Source organism: Lytechinus pictus, chromosome 6 (genome assembly GCF_037042905.1).
Source record: "Lytechinus pictus isolate F3 Inbred chromosome 6, Lp3.0, whole genome shotgun sequence".
Taxonomy (NCBI): domain Eukaryota; kingdom Metazoa; phylum Echinodermata; class Echinoidea; order Temnopleuroida; family Toxopneustidae; genus Lytechinus; species Lytechinus pictus.
The window spans coordinates 22,842,693-22,857,467 of NC_087250.1; the positions used below are offsets into that span (position 1 = coordinate 22,842,693).

General features: G+C 36.8%; 1 protein-coding gene across 1 annotated transcript; it reads right to left on the reverse strand.

Annotated features, from left to right (window-relative positions):
* Positions 1-4,205: 4,205 nt before the first annotated feature.
* LOC129262813 (histamine H2 receptor-like) lies at positions 4,206-7,341 on the reverse strand. The gene has a single exon (XM_064101222.1). It carries the CDS (start codon positions 5,412-5,414, stop codon positions 4,302-4,304), a length of 1,113 nt encoding a protein of 370 aa, XP_063957292.1. The 5' UTR covers positions 5,415-7,341; the 3' UTR covers positions 4,206-4,301.
* Positions 7,342-14,775: the final 7,434 nt, after the last annotated feature.

Sequence of the window (14,775 nt, forward strand, 5' to 3'; positions counted from 1 at the left end):
GAACTTGTTCCCTCGAGTTATAACATGTCCCCTCGACAAATAACTCATCCCCTCCACTTTTATCTGGTTGAAAATTATGGGAACGATTCCCTTGACTTATAATTCCTTCCTTCGACTTAATAGTTCAGACGTGGCTTCTCAGTGGGAGTAAAATTTGTATTATGCATGGATTAAAATTCCAAAGATATTTATCTTATCACGACCCAGAGGTCCGAGGAAGCTCAGTCGGACAAAAGGTCGGAATAGTGCCTGTCTGGACAGAGTTACTAGGACCTTCCTTCGACCAAGGTACCTTGGAAAGAGTTTAGAGTATCGGAGGAAGGTCTGAGAAACTCTGTTCGGAGACTCCAGACGGGCAATACTCGGACCTTTCCTCTGACCCTGCCTTCCTCCGTTCAAAACAGTCTACGTCTTGGTCGTAATAAGATAAATATCTTTGGAATTTCAATCCATTCATGATAAAAGTTTTATGCCGACTAGGAACCCACATCTGAACGAGGCTAATAATAACCCACCCCTCTTCTTTGAATTTTACCTAATAGAGTTGAAATGGTTTGTCAAGAAAAAATGATCGCATACAAAGCTGAATTGTGAAAACTTTTTAATTTTACAAAGGAAAACAAAAAAAATAGGCCTACGATATAAATATAACAAAACTGACATGCGGAAATAAAAAATCATTGCAATATTATCATGTGAAATAAAACATATGATATATATATATATATATATATACATATATATATATATATATACACATATATATATAAATAAATATATATATATATATACATGTATATACACATATATTCACACATATATATATTTATATATATATGGAATAATAGTAAACTTAGATATCTGTAACCATTCTATGCGGATAGAGTAAATTGATGTGTGCTTGAGAAAAATCAGAAACAGGTCTGACGATTTCATGATTATTTCTAAATATTGTAATTGTTTTATTTGGTCTCTGATGACCCTATAAAACATACAAATACAAAAAATCAGAATCGGAAATTATAAACAAAGGTTATTTGTTGAAAAGGCAAGTCTACCCTGCAGTACTTATGTTACAATATAAAAAGAAAAAACGAATACTTATACATATACTCAAATTAAAAGTTTCCCTATCGAAATTAATAAAGCATTATTCTAACATTAATTATGTTATCAAGTACAATAAGCAAATATTTTCTCTTTATATTCATTTTACTTTCTCTATCCAAATAAAATTATAGTCTAATATATTCTGCATATTAATAGTAATCTCTAAAAAGGTGTTTTCCTTAGACTGGCTATTACACAAAGTCAATGAGAAACAACATACATGTCCAGACACCTTGAGTGTATACTTATTAAATAAAGGGGGAAAAACCTGGCAAAGTGTATTTACATGTGAACCTTTAAGGACAAATATAATATACTCTAAGGCCTACAATGAATTGTCGTGGTGTCACGCACATACTTTTTTCATTCATTTTCATCTATCGATTACTGAAACTTTTTCATGTACAAAAATTAACAAAGACAAATGTTGTTTATTGGTACAAAAAACAGAGTCTAATAAAATATTTGATTTGTATCAAAGTGAAATTTTGACAAGTGCGTCTGTGATTACAAGCAAAATATTGAACAAAGTTTTACTTTTTATGACATGGACGAAGGCTGGTTTGAGCATGGGGCAGGTGGAACTAAAGCGGTATGGGGTGCACATCTTTGGGAGGTGGAACAAAAGTGGTATGGGGGTGTACATCTTTGGCAGGTGGAACTAAAGTGGTATGGGGTGCACATCTTTGGGAGGTGGAACTAAAGTGGTATGGGGTGCACATCTTTGGGAGGTGGAACTAAAGTGGTATGGGGTGCACATCTTTGGCAGGTGGAACTAAAGTGGTATGGGGTGCACATCTTTGGCAGGTGGAACTAAAGTGGTATGGGGTGCACATCTTTGGCAGGTGGAACTAAAGTGGTATGGGGTGCACATCTTTGGCAGGTGGAACTAAAGTGGTATGGGGGTGCACATCTTTGGGAGGTGGAACTAAAGTGGTATGGGGTGCACATCTTTGGGAGGTGGAACTAAAGTAGTATGGGGGTGCACATCTTTGGGAGGTGGAACTAAAGTGGTATGGGGGTGCACATCTTTGGGAGGTGGAACTAAAGTGGTATGGGGGTGCACATCTTGGGGAGGTGGAACTAAAGTGGTATGGGGGTGTACATCTTTGGGAGGTGGAACTAAAGTGGTATGGGGGTGTACATCTTTGGGAGGTGGAACTAAAGTGGTATGGGGGTGCACATCTTTGGGAGGTGGAACTAAAGTGGTATGGGGGTGCACATCTTGGGGAGGTGGAACTAAAGTGGTATGGGGGTGTACATCTTTGGGAGGTGGAACTAAAGTGGTATGGGGGTGTACATCTTTGGGAGGTGGAACTAAAGTGGTATGGGGGTGCACATCTTTGGGAGGTGGAACTAAAGTGGTATGGGGGTGCACATCTTGGGGAGGTGGAACTAAAGTGGTATGGGGGTGTACATCTTTGGGAGGTGGAACTAAAGTGGTATGGGGGTGCACATGTATCTTGGGGAGGTGGAACTAAAGTGGTATGGGGGTGCACATCTTGGGGAGGTGGAACTAAAGTGGTATGGGGGTGTACATCTTTGGGAGGTGGAACTAAAGTGGTATGGGGGTGTACATCTTTGGGAGGTGGAACTAAAGTGGTATGGGGGTGCACATCTTTGGGAGGTGGAACTAAAGTGGTATGGGGGTGCACATCTTGGGGAGGTGGAACTAAAGTGGTATGGGGGTGTACAACTTTGGGAGGTGGAACTAAAGTGGTATGGGGGTGCACATGTATCTTGGGGAGGTGGAACTAAAGTTTTGAAAACCATCTGTTGAAAGCAGAAGAAGGGGTACAAATTTATTTTGCTTGCCAGTGTCGGAACCCCTCTGCCTGAGCGGGAGGATGCACGTGCACCCCAGGCTACACCCTTGTATATATTTATATCGAATAAACAGGTACTAGGGGTTTGTCACTATAAGCTTACACTGACTGTTTGAATGGTCTCTCAGTTGCATATTTAAAAAAAAAAGACACGCCTTTCTGCACGTTTTGAGAATGGCTTTTTGGAACACAGATTTTACTGAAACAACCATCACTGCGCTCTACACTGCAAAAACTGTGGTGTTAACCGGTGTAGTGTACATAGAGGACCACACCAGTTACTTTACTCCGGTGTTAAATTGACAGTGTTAGTTTAACACCTATAGGTGTTATTACAACACCTTTCAGGCTTTGGTTGTTACATTTACACTCTTTGGTGCTATGTTCAATCTCTAGGGTAAAATTTTAACACCTTAGGGTGTGGTCCTCTGCCAACTGGTGTCAGTTTTAACACCAAATTTTTTTAAAGTGTGTGATAACAAGATGGATTACACATTATTCTCAAACGCTTTGCTAATGACACCGGAGGCTGTTTCATGAGGCTGTTCGTAAGTTAAGAGTAACTTTAAGAACGACTGGTGATACTTTCTTGTAGTAAATGATATTCAACATTTAATGTTCATTGGTGATTAGTTTACGCGTAAGAAAGTCGTTTTTTAAGTCGCTCTTAAATTACGAACAGCTTTATGAAACACCCACCAGATATGTTAATTCCACCAAGATTGTCTATTATCAATGTCGCACAGTAAATTTCAAGGATTTGAAATCAATTCAGATCTGTTCATGCGAATAGTAATCAGCCGATTGTTTTTAGTATGCTATAAGGACTAACTTTAAATATGAAGATATAAAAAAGTCAAATTTCAAATTTTAGGATTGTTAAAATGTGTTACATAGATTTTGCAATAATAAGGAATTTTGGTAAATGAAGGCGGAAGGCAAAGAGGACAGAATCACGTGATTCAGCAACCATCCATGCGCAGTGCTGAATTTTACTTTCTATGTACCGAGCATGCGCAGAGATCGATCTTGATGTGAATAGGCCATCCCCTTCAGCCGTGTTCTCAACATCTAACTCCAGGGAGTTACCGCAATCACTGCGCGTAGACGCTTTCTATAACACGGATAATCCTTTTTCAAAATCCCTTCAATGACAAACAGCCTATGTCGAAAATCGATTAATCAAAACAGCATTGTCGTGCCGGACTTTGAACAAAGGGCATATTGGCGATTTTTCTCTGGTCCAAAACTTCAGAAGATCTGCTATGTCCCAGTCCACTTGTATTTTCAAAGGAATTGATGCATTGTAGAAAGCGTCTGCGCAGTGAATGCGAAAGTACGCTAATATGACATTGGGTCCTGGTTTTAGCAGTGGCAATGTCCAGCGCACCTACGTCTAAAAATGTGTTTTAGTGTTAACCGGAAGTTGTGGTTCATGACCGAAAAGATGAAAAAATTCAGCCAACTACCGCTGATGACAAGGATTCTACAAAAAAGGGTTAACCCAGGGGATACCGAGAGAGGTCCTTTGAAGATAGCCATAAGACGCACAATTCTGTTGGGGACCGTGGTTACGGTGAAGGCTGCGGTGACTGCGAAGAAGGTCAGGATAAGCTTGAACTGCCCGGTGTGGTCATTCTGTTGTGAGGCATTGACGATGTCACCTCCTTGCATCTCGCGATTCGTACTTGGTCCTGGGATCGAAGCTTCAGGGAGCGTAAAGTTGGAGAAATTAGTGCTAGCCGTAACCCGGTTGGAGACCGAATAGTCTCTGACCGGATGAATTCGGTTCATGTCGAGGATCAACTGTCGGACAACAACGAGGAGATGCATGTAGATGACAAGCATAGTTGACAACGGTACGAAGTAGACTAATATAGTCGACACGAGAAGACGCGTTAACGAGAGCTGAACATCGCATATACGCCGATTAGGGTCGTAAAAGTAGCTACCGGTAGCATTTTCGAGGATGTTGGCAAATGCTGTCAGAATCCACATCACGACTACGAGCACGATGCAGAACTTCTTCGTTGCGTAACGCTGGTGCCTGAACGGATGGATGATGGCCACGTAGCGATCGACAATGATGAGGATTAAGGAGACGACGGATACCCGGACACCCGTAACCGAGAATACCAGGTGTACCCGGCAGATGATCCGCTGCCAGAAACTGAAAGAAAAACGTACTATTGTGGCTAAACCGATGATCATATCTGCCAAAGACATTGACACGATGCCGACGCAGTTACTAACGGGGAGATTGAAGTGCTTGTTTGTGGCGACCATGATGTTCAGGGTGTTTAAGATGAGGGATAGGATACTGCTCGCCAGGGAAATACCGATCGTAATTACGGCGTTTATTTGCTGCATTCGTGAAGTTCCCATTTGCACAGGGTTGGTTAGAGCAGTCTGCATCTCTTCAGCCTCCTCTTCTTCAGTTATCATGGTTGCCGAAATGGTGGCGTTGAAAAGGTCCATGACTGTGTTAAAAGAAAGGAGAAGAACGCTAAAAAAATAATAATCCTAGAACATTTACCGATTGATGCTTAAAAAAAATATTGGCCAAAGTCGTTTGATTCGTAGTATGTTTATATTGTCATATATAATTATCATCATGATTCCTAGTATAAATGTTTATATTATCATATTTACTGTCAAGATCTTGTACTTCACCTGCTTATACTTTGACATTTCTTGTCAACATTATAGACCCGTATAATTGTCTTTAGTTTCGAGAACATTGCCAATTTAATTTATATAATCATTACCGTATCACATTTCTTTAAAATTCAACGAGCTATGTTCCCCGCTCTTCGGTTTTCTCCTTGTTTTAAATCAGTATTTTATCTGCTGTGTATTACTACTCGCCTACCCCTCTATTCTGTCATTCGTATATCTTCCCCCGCCCTTCCTCATCTACCTCATCCCCTATCTATTGAATCTTCTTTCCCCCTCTTCTTTATACTCTGGTCATCTTTTCCTTAATCTGCCAGGTTACCCAATGTGTTTGTCTATTTATTTGTAAATAGTAAATTTGTATGGTTTGATTTGCTATATCATTCTATCATTGTTATACTTTGTAAATCCAATATAATTCAGCCTAATCCGCTGAGATATGCGGATATTTTAATAAAACCTTTAAAGCTTAATAAGTCAATTAATGTTGCATATCATGTCGACTTCTTCTACTTTGTAAGGTGAAATTCCGACATAATATGTATTGACAAGTCGACTTTTAAGTTTTTCTAAAAAAGATATCTTGCCAAGTCGACTTACAAAAACTACCTGGCGATGTAAATCGTCTTTACTACAAAGTCGCCATCTTAAAAGGTAAATGACACGGCGACATATTGCAAAGTCGACTAATGAAATCTTAAATGTCGACATGTATTGGCTTAAAGTTTCTTTGCAAGTCAACTTCTACGAAGTTATAAAGATATGACAATAGAAATTGACTTTTTACAACTCGATCGTTGCTCCAAATGTTCGTTATTTCGAATGTTTGCTCTTCCGAAGTTTGCATTTTTTTTGTGGGGGGATAATAATACAATTGTTTCCATTTTCTTTTCTTGAATTCAAGATTTCCATATTGCACCATTGACACTTGGTATTATTATATAGATATTATCCAAGAACTAGTGCCTTTTATGCTCTGCATGGATCCCAGGAAAGAACAGCGTTGTTATACTACCAAAGCTGAGTGGGCTTATCCAGCCATTTCACTATACCTATTATATTTATTATGTACATACATTTACCTTGTATTGTTTTTTTTTAATGTTGTGATATGGAAAATGAATACCAATACCAATTAGCCTATCTAATTTGAAGGTAGGGGAGAAAACTAATTATTACGATCGTTGAATATAATTGTACGAGTGTGCAATTAGATTGCAACATCAGCGCGCAAAAGGTTAGCCCAAAAGCGAGTTAGAAGCGAGAATTATATTTACCTTCCCAAAACAGTCTTATGACATATTTTTACATAATATTGAGAAGATAACATCCTTTTTTACCCAGTTTACTTTACTTTTTTTTTTTTGGGGGGGGGGGCAATGGCCCCAAAGGCCCCCATCTGTACACCAGTGAATGCCTCAAAAGTGTTCGGATTTTCAAACACTTTTATTCTTTTTTTTTTATTCCCGGGATCGCGAACCTCTTGGTATATTGCCTGTTTCGGAATAACGAACTTTCGGAATAAGCACACACCCCGGGGAAGAAAAGGTTGGTTATTTATAGCCAATCTAAATCGGGTCTATCCCTGCGATACATAATTTTGTATTACATGCATTGTTAAGTTTGATTATTGTTACATTGTTATATTGTATATAATTATTTGATCATATGCAATGTTTATTTTGTTTATATTTATATATTTTTTAAATCGTGAATAAAACCAAACCAACAAACCAAATACATAATAAGATTGATTATTTTGATACCCGATTCTGTATTGTAATGGAATTGGGTAACACATGCACACGAAATGATTGGGTAAGATTTAGGGAAAGTACACATTATGAATCGTTCCTTTTTGGAAAGGTTGTTTCAATCTATTGTACTTCCAGATGACACCCCCCCCCCCAAAAAAAAAAAAAGAATCATGTGAAGAATGTATCTTTATTCGACATGTGTTTATGTGGCTTTCATTTTCCTTGATAAAATGAATGTATTTTAGAAGATATATAAAAAAGACCGCAAACAATTGAACCATTTTGTACCGTATATGCACTTTCCTCTTAAAAAAATATTACTATTGAATAATTACGTAAATTTGTGGTTCTTCACTCGAATATAATCACCGATTTGTCCACTGTGTTGAGAAAATTTCTCTTTTTATTTGTTTTTAGTTGTGTTTTATTCATATTCTCACCGATCGACGTCATTTTCTTTGCGGTTGGGCGACGTAAGATGGTGAAAATTATTTGAATAAACTCGCCCGCATACATTTATGGAACACTCGTATTCTTTCTTCCCATTTTAAAACATTTTAAATGTAATGATAAAGGATATGTTCATTTTTTAGGAGGATTAGGCAATCAGAAACAAAAACAGGAAATATTGCATGCATTAACTTAACACGCTTTTTAATGAATGTGGGCTATTATAAAAAGAGTTTAACCATGTGAGTGGAACCTTTGAGCACCTCGTAAAATAAAAACGTTATGATAGTCATTTTATTTATATTTTATATGATTTCAAACATTTTAATGAGTGAGAGCTAATCTGGTTCCTTAACCACCCTCCTCTTAGAGTGAGACGAGGGACCAGTCATTTTGGAGCGGGATTTGAATCTTTTGAGAGTGCATTATAGCTCCTGGAGTGAACTAGCTGTTCTTATTTTTAGACATTTTCACTCCAGAAGGAGCTATAATGCACTCTCAAAAGATGTAAATCCCAGTCCACAAGAGTGCATTAAGCATGTTAAGAGTGCATGATTATTAGACCTATATTATTCATACTATTATACAGGGGCTGCGGAACGGTTTTCAAAGTGGGGGGGGGGCTGACCATGCAAAAAATCACAATCATATGGTAATTTTTACGTTTTTGTACACGGTTTTGGAAAAAAGTGGGGGGGGGGGGGCTGAAGCCCCCCAACCCCCCCCCCCCCTGCTTCCGTGTTATATATGAAACAAATCGTGATGTTACTCTTTCGCTGACTCATCAGGGGCCCGTTGCAGAAAGAGTTGCAATTAAACGCAACTCTAAAAATCATGCGAAACTTGATTTCCAGCAGCGCGCATTTTTGACTTGCGATTGATTTTTTGACTTGCGTTTAAACGCAACTCTTTCTGCAACAAGCCCCAGTTGTGTACAAACCATCTACAAATTCCAGTGAGCAGGAGGAAAAAATAAATCCCCTTTCCGATTTCTTGAGGAAAATTAATCGTTTCAACCAAATATTCCAGTTATTGGCGGATGATGTTTCTTAAAACCATAAAAACAGGTGATGGGCGTTTGGTTCTAAAAGGATCAACTTAGGGCCTTTTCACACGTAAATTTTTAATCATCATTGTCATGATGATTGCTATTGTAATCGTGACTGTGATTAGAGTTCGTGATTCTTATCACGTTCTAGTTTGGTTTCACACGTGATATTCGTCATTAGCCTTATTTTTCACTGGAATCACTGAAAGGGCGGTAAAATGACTTGCTCGTAATGGTTCAGTCACATTAATATGAAACTGATTAAAAAACCGATCGATAATGTAATAGATTCGGTCGTCTTGGATTCGGTTTGGCTGATGTGTCTTGGCCTGAGTTGAGAACTGGGAAGGACCAGACAAAGGCATCAACAACATGCATACTTTGTTGATTGTTTTAAGAAAGAAGTTCACTTGGTTTTTATGAAAGAAATGACAGAACGTTTTCTTTTTAAAAAGAAAAACTATACATTTAAAATAATATAAGACAGACAAAAGATGACAGTCAAGTATACCGAGATGCCAAATTGATTATTAGATTACATTTAAAGGTCAATTCTACCACAGGAAAATGCTGATTTTAAACAATGAGAAAAATCCAACAAGCATAATGTCGAAAAAACTTTTTATCAAAATCGGATGTCAAATAAAAAAATTATTATAGTTTAAATTTTCGCTTATCTTTTTTTTTTTACAAAACAGTTACAGTCAATGATGTCCATCACTATTTCTTCTTTGTTTTGTCGTTTGACTCATATAAAACTTCATTTTTTACAGATTTGACATTTAGAGGACTGAACCTTAAAGTGTTAAAACTATGGGAATACCACAATCTAAAAACAGTTTACCCAATATCGGGTGAAATGTGACAATGTATGCTTGCTGGGTAAAATGATACGAAATACTTTGTAAATTTTACGCAATGTTGCGTAGAAATTTACCAGTTAATTTACCCAATGTGAGGGAAAGAATTACGCAGCAAACAAGTTTTTTCCCTTTCTTCCCAATATTGAGTAATTTTTTACTCAATCTTTTTTAAAGTGCATGTTCAGGGAGGAATAAGACCTTGTTTTACAGGGCATTGAGGAAAAAATTCCTATCTTTAATATTTCATGTAACAAAATATAAAAAAAATTAGTGAGTGGGTGACGCGTCAGGGCCCTGTTGCCTAGAATATAATTAATTTCTTAGGTAAATGTCAAATTGACACCCCCAAATAAGGGTTAAGCAGAAAATAAGCCAGTTCGTAGTTCCTTTCTGCGCATGATCAAAAGATTCTACGCATGATCAGAGGATGGTCATTTGTACTAAAGTGACATGGTGGTTTAAAATCTAATGAGATTAGCACCAACTTTGATGTCTTGATTATTCATATATTCTTTTGAATTGTGGTTTTCATTTACATCCACAAAACACAACAATGCGTCCACGAACGACTGGTATTTCACAGTTTGCCAAGTACATTGTGCAACATGCTATGATATGCATTCAAAGTAGGAATGCAACAAATACCTTCATAAAGTGTTCATTGGTGTGCTTATTCTAGTCACCTGGTCTATTCAATTTCTTCATCCTGCTATGTAAGGCAAGCTTACGTAATATCTTGCTTTGAAATCTGCCTATCATAATGAAAGAAATGAAAGGTCATTTGACCAAAATTGTCCATGAAGTAACTACGAACTGCATTGTAATTTGAGAAAGCAATGAAAATAACTTTAGCATGCAGAGACCAATAACATTCTTTAACAGAGAATAATAAGCTTAGCTTATTAGTCTCTGCTAAAGTTATTTTGATTGCTTTCTCAGATTATCATTTTCATCAAAACAACAAAAAGATTTACCGCTTGACAGCTGAGTCTTTTGCTCAAAGAAAATCTTTAAATAATGAGTTTCGACAGCGGCTTTCATCATGGACCTGTATATTTTCTTGCTTTAACAAGCTTACGGCCTGAAATACGTATCGTCACATTAGGAGATCGTGATATCATTTTTTTACGAAGTGGGAATAGCTTATTTCATTATTTTAAGATAGTTATGAGTTCATTTTTTTTATTTGCGGAGGAAAATGGCACCCCTTGTGGATGGAAACCTACTCTTCACTATATTGTTTTCTATTTCTTTGTTTGGCTCTAATTACGCTTAATTTGCTATGTTAGGAAAAGTTGTTAAACATAATCTGAATACAGATAAAAACGGAAAGCTGCCCGAGATTAGCGGGGGAAAAATGTGGCAAATTTATACCAGTCATTTGAGCTTGCCCGAAAAGATATTTATGATAACCCTATTTGTGATAAAAGTGAAGAAAATAAACTGCGCAATCTGAAAAGCAGGAAAATCACCCAGGTTTTCTCTGCCAAAACCTATGGAATCACAACGCTTCTAACACAGCATGACATGGTTTTGAGGCCGGTAAAAAGCACAATAAATCCTATTTTGAAGCCTGATAATTGTTGGTAGCTCTAGCAAAATACTCAGTTGGCAAGCGGCTGAAATTGCATCGAGTTCGCATTGCTGTTTTATAACCATTTTGATTGGTATGTGATTTGCTAACTTCAATTTTGGGTCCGGGTTGGTTTTTTTTTTTTATTCTTTGAAAAATTAGGTATAATATTTTATTTAGTGAAGAAGAGAATGAAAGAGAAAGAAAATAAAATTCCTTTTTGTGTTAACTTTTTTTAATTTCTATTCGCAAGTCCCTTTTTTCGGATACCGTACCCTTTTGAAATTGAAATTTGAAAGAATTGTGTATTGTATATAGGCCTACTGTATGTTAGTACTGAAATCATTTCGAGATATTCAACGTCTACTGCTCATGATTACAATGATGACCATATACCAATACTCTAGCTGTTATTTATTCTTCAGCTTTGCTCGCTGAATGAAAGTGAAATACTTCTTAAAATAATAATCTCCATAAATAACCTTGAATCTAATCTTGAAATTTCACTTGCGTGTGTACACATTGGGCCAAATACATTAATTTGATGAAATAACAGGATATGGTGATTAATAAAGATATTCATATTTGCATCAATGATTAATAAAAGTATTCATATTTGCATGAAAAATTTAGAATGAACATTCAAAAAAGTAAAAACAAAAATATATCGAAAGAGAGATAAAGTTGTAATGAAAATAAATTGTCAACAGGGGCCTCGGAAGGGAGGGGGTGCGGGGGCTTCAGCCCCCGCATTTTTTGCCAAAACCGTGTACAAAAAACGTTAAAATGACTATCTAATTATGATTTTTTTTTTTGCATGGTCAGCCCCTTTCCACTTTCAAAATCGTTCCGCGGCCTCTGATTGACAACGATTGTCGGGACTAGAATCTCACCTGAAAAAAAAAGTAGTATAGCTATCATGATCAGGGGCTGTACCAGTGTATGTTTTCTTGTTTTATATTAGGATAGTAGTACTGATAGTAGTAGTAGTAGTAGTAATGGTAGTAGTAGTATTAGTAGTAGTAGTAGTAGTAGAAGTAATGGTAGTAGTAGTAGTAGTATTAGTAGTAGTAGTAGTAGTAGAAGTAAAAGTAGTAGTAGAAGTAGTAGTAGTAGTAGTATAGTAGTAGTAGTAGTAGTAGTAGTATTAGTATTAGTAGTAGTAGTAGTAGTAGTAGTAGTAGTAGTAGTAGTAGTAGTAGTAGTAGTAGTAGTGGTGGTGGTGGTGGTGGTGGTGGTGGTGGTGGTGGTAGTAGTAGTAGTAGTAGTAGTAGTAGTAGTAGTAATGGTAATAGTAGTGGTTGTAGTATAGTAGTAGTAGTAGTAATGGTAGTAGCTAGTAGTAGTAGTATAATAGTAGTAGTAATAGTAGTAGTAGTAGTAGTAGTATAGTAGTAGTAGTAGTAATGGTAGTAGTAGTATTAGTAATGGTAGTAGTAGTAGTAGTATAGTAGTAGTAGTAGTAGTAATGGTAGTAGTAGTAGTAGTAATAATGGTAGTAATAGTAGTAGTAGTAGTAATGGTAGTAGTAGTAGTAATGGTAGTAGTAGTAGTAGTAGTAGTAGTAGTAGTAGTAGTAATGGTAGTAGTAGTAGTAGTAGTAGTAGTAGTAGTAGTAGTAGTAGTAGAAGTAGTAGTAGTAGTAGTAGTAGTAGTAGTAGTAGTAGTAGTAGTAGTAGTAGTAGTAGTAGTAGTAGTAGTAGTAGTAATAGTAGTAGTAGTAGTAGTAGTAGTGGTGGTGGTGGTAGTAGTAGTAGTAGTAGTAGTAGTAGTAATGGTAATAGTAGTGGTTGTAGTATAGTAGTAATGGTAGTAGCTAGTAGTAGTATAGTAGTAGTAGTAGTAATGGTAGTAGTAGTAGTATAGTAGTAGTAGTAGTAATGGTAGTAGTAGTAGTAGTAGTAGTAGCTAGTAGTAGTAGTAATGGTAGTAGTAGTAGTAGTAGTAATGGTAGTAGTAGTAGTAGTAGTAGTAGTAGTAGTAGTAGTAGTAGTAGTAGTGGTAGTAATAGTAGTAGTAGTAATGGTAGTAGTAGTAGTAGTAGTAGTAGTAGTAGTAGTAGTAGTAGTAGTAGTAGTAGTAGTAGTAGTAATAGTAGTAGTAGTAGTAATAATAATTACATGGTTCGTTTATATAGCGCAGCTACTATAATTGCACATACACAACTGTGCTTCGATACTTGGTATCATATTATTACCCTGGCTGTAGCTGAGCCGCCATATATGCGCTAAAGCATTCAAGGAATACTACCGGGTACAAATTCACCTCACCTGGGTCGAGTACAGCACAATGTCAGGGGCGGATCCAGCCTTCCCCAATAAGGGGGGGGGGGGCGGATTTTTTTTCAGCCATATTTTCCCCGATCGGCCGCTCGAAGATAATTTTTGGTTTCTTTGAAGGGGTAGTCCCAAATAGTCACTTCTTAGTTTTATTCTCATAAATCAACATAAATATATAATCCTTATCTATATAATGCGAGCGCGAAGCGCGAGCAATTTTTTGTTGTTGAAATTTTATTTTTCCTAAAATTTGAACATTCTGTGCAATGTTTGTTATCCTGAAAAAGATGTGTATGCAAGTAAATAATTACTACGAACGCGAAGCACGAGTAGAAATGAACTGATGGAAAAGGTACCTGTTAAAGACTGCTTGCAGTTAGCCATGAAGAAGTTACATATTTTAAAAATAAAATAATGCGAGCGCGAGCTGAAATTTTTTGACATTTTTACCTACAGAATGGAAATTCTAAGCACTTTGTAACTTAGACAGAATAGGTAAATAACTAAACAATTGATGCAAGCGCGAAGCGCGAGCGGAAAATTTCGAGATTTAGACCTACTGATCGAGACACTCTATTCATGTTTCGTAAATCATGAAATGGATGAGTAATTGGGGATCTTCCTTACATTACTAATGCGAGCGCAAAGCGCGAGCAGAAAATTTGTATATGACTTGTATACGTTTTGACATGACCGAAAATGTACCTGTTAAAGACTGCTTGCACTTATAGCCACGAAGACGTTACATATTTCAACAATCAAATAATGCGAGAGCGAAGTGCGAGCTGAAACATTTTGACATTTCTACATAAAGAATGGACATGATGGAAGAATAATGAACAGGATAGCTATATAACTAAACAATTCACGCGAGCGCGAAGCCCGAGCGCGAAAAAAAAATCGAGATTTAGACCTAAAAAACGGGACACTCTATTAATGTTTTGTAAATAATGAAAAGAATGAGTAATAAGGGATCTTCCTACCTTAATAATGCGAGCACAAAGCGCAAGCAAAAAAAAATTGATATTGTGATCTGAAACTGGATAATGATTTAAATAGAGAACAAGTTGAGTATCTGAATAAACATGCGCACTTGTTCATATTTAGACCTAGAATCTAGGCATTCTAATTAATCATTTTATCATGAAAATCAAAGCGAAATCAAAGCTCGAGCTTGAACTATGTGATATTCC

Coding starts and splice junctions, on each gene's coding strand:
- LOC129262813 (XM_064101222.1), bottom strand. CDS start 5,414: ATGGACCTTTTCAACGCCACCATTTCGGCAACCATGATAACTGAAGAA.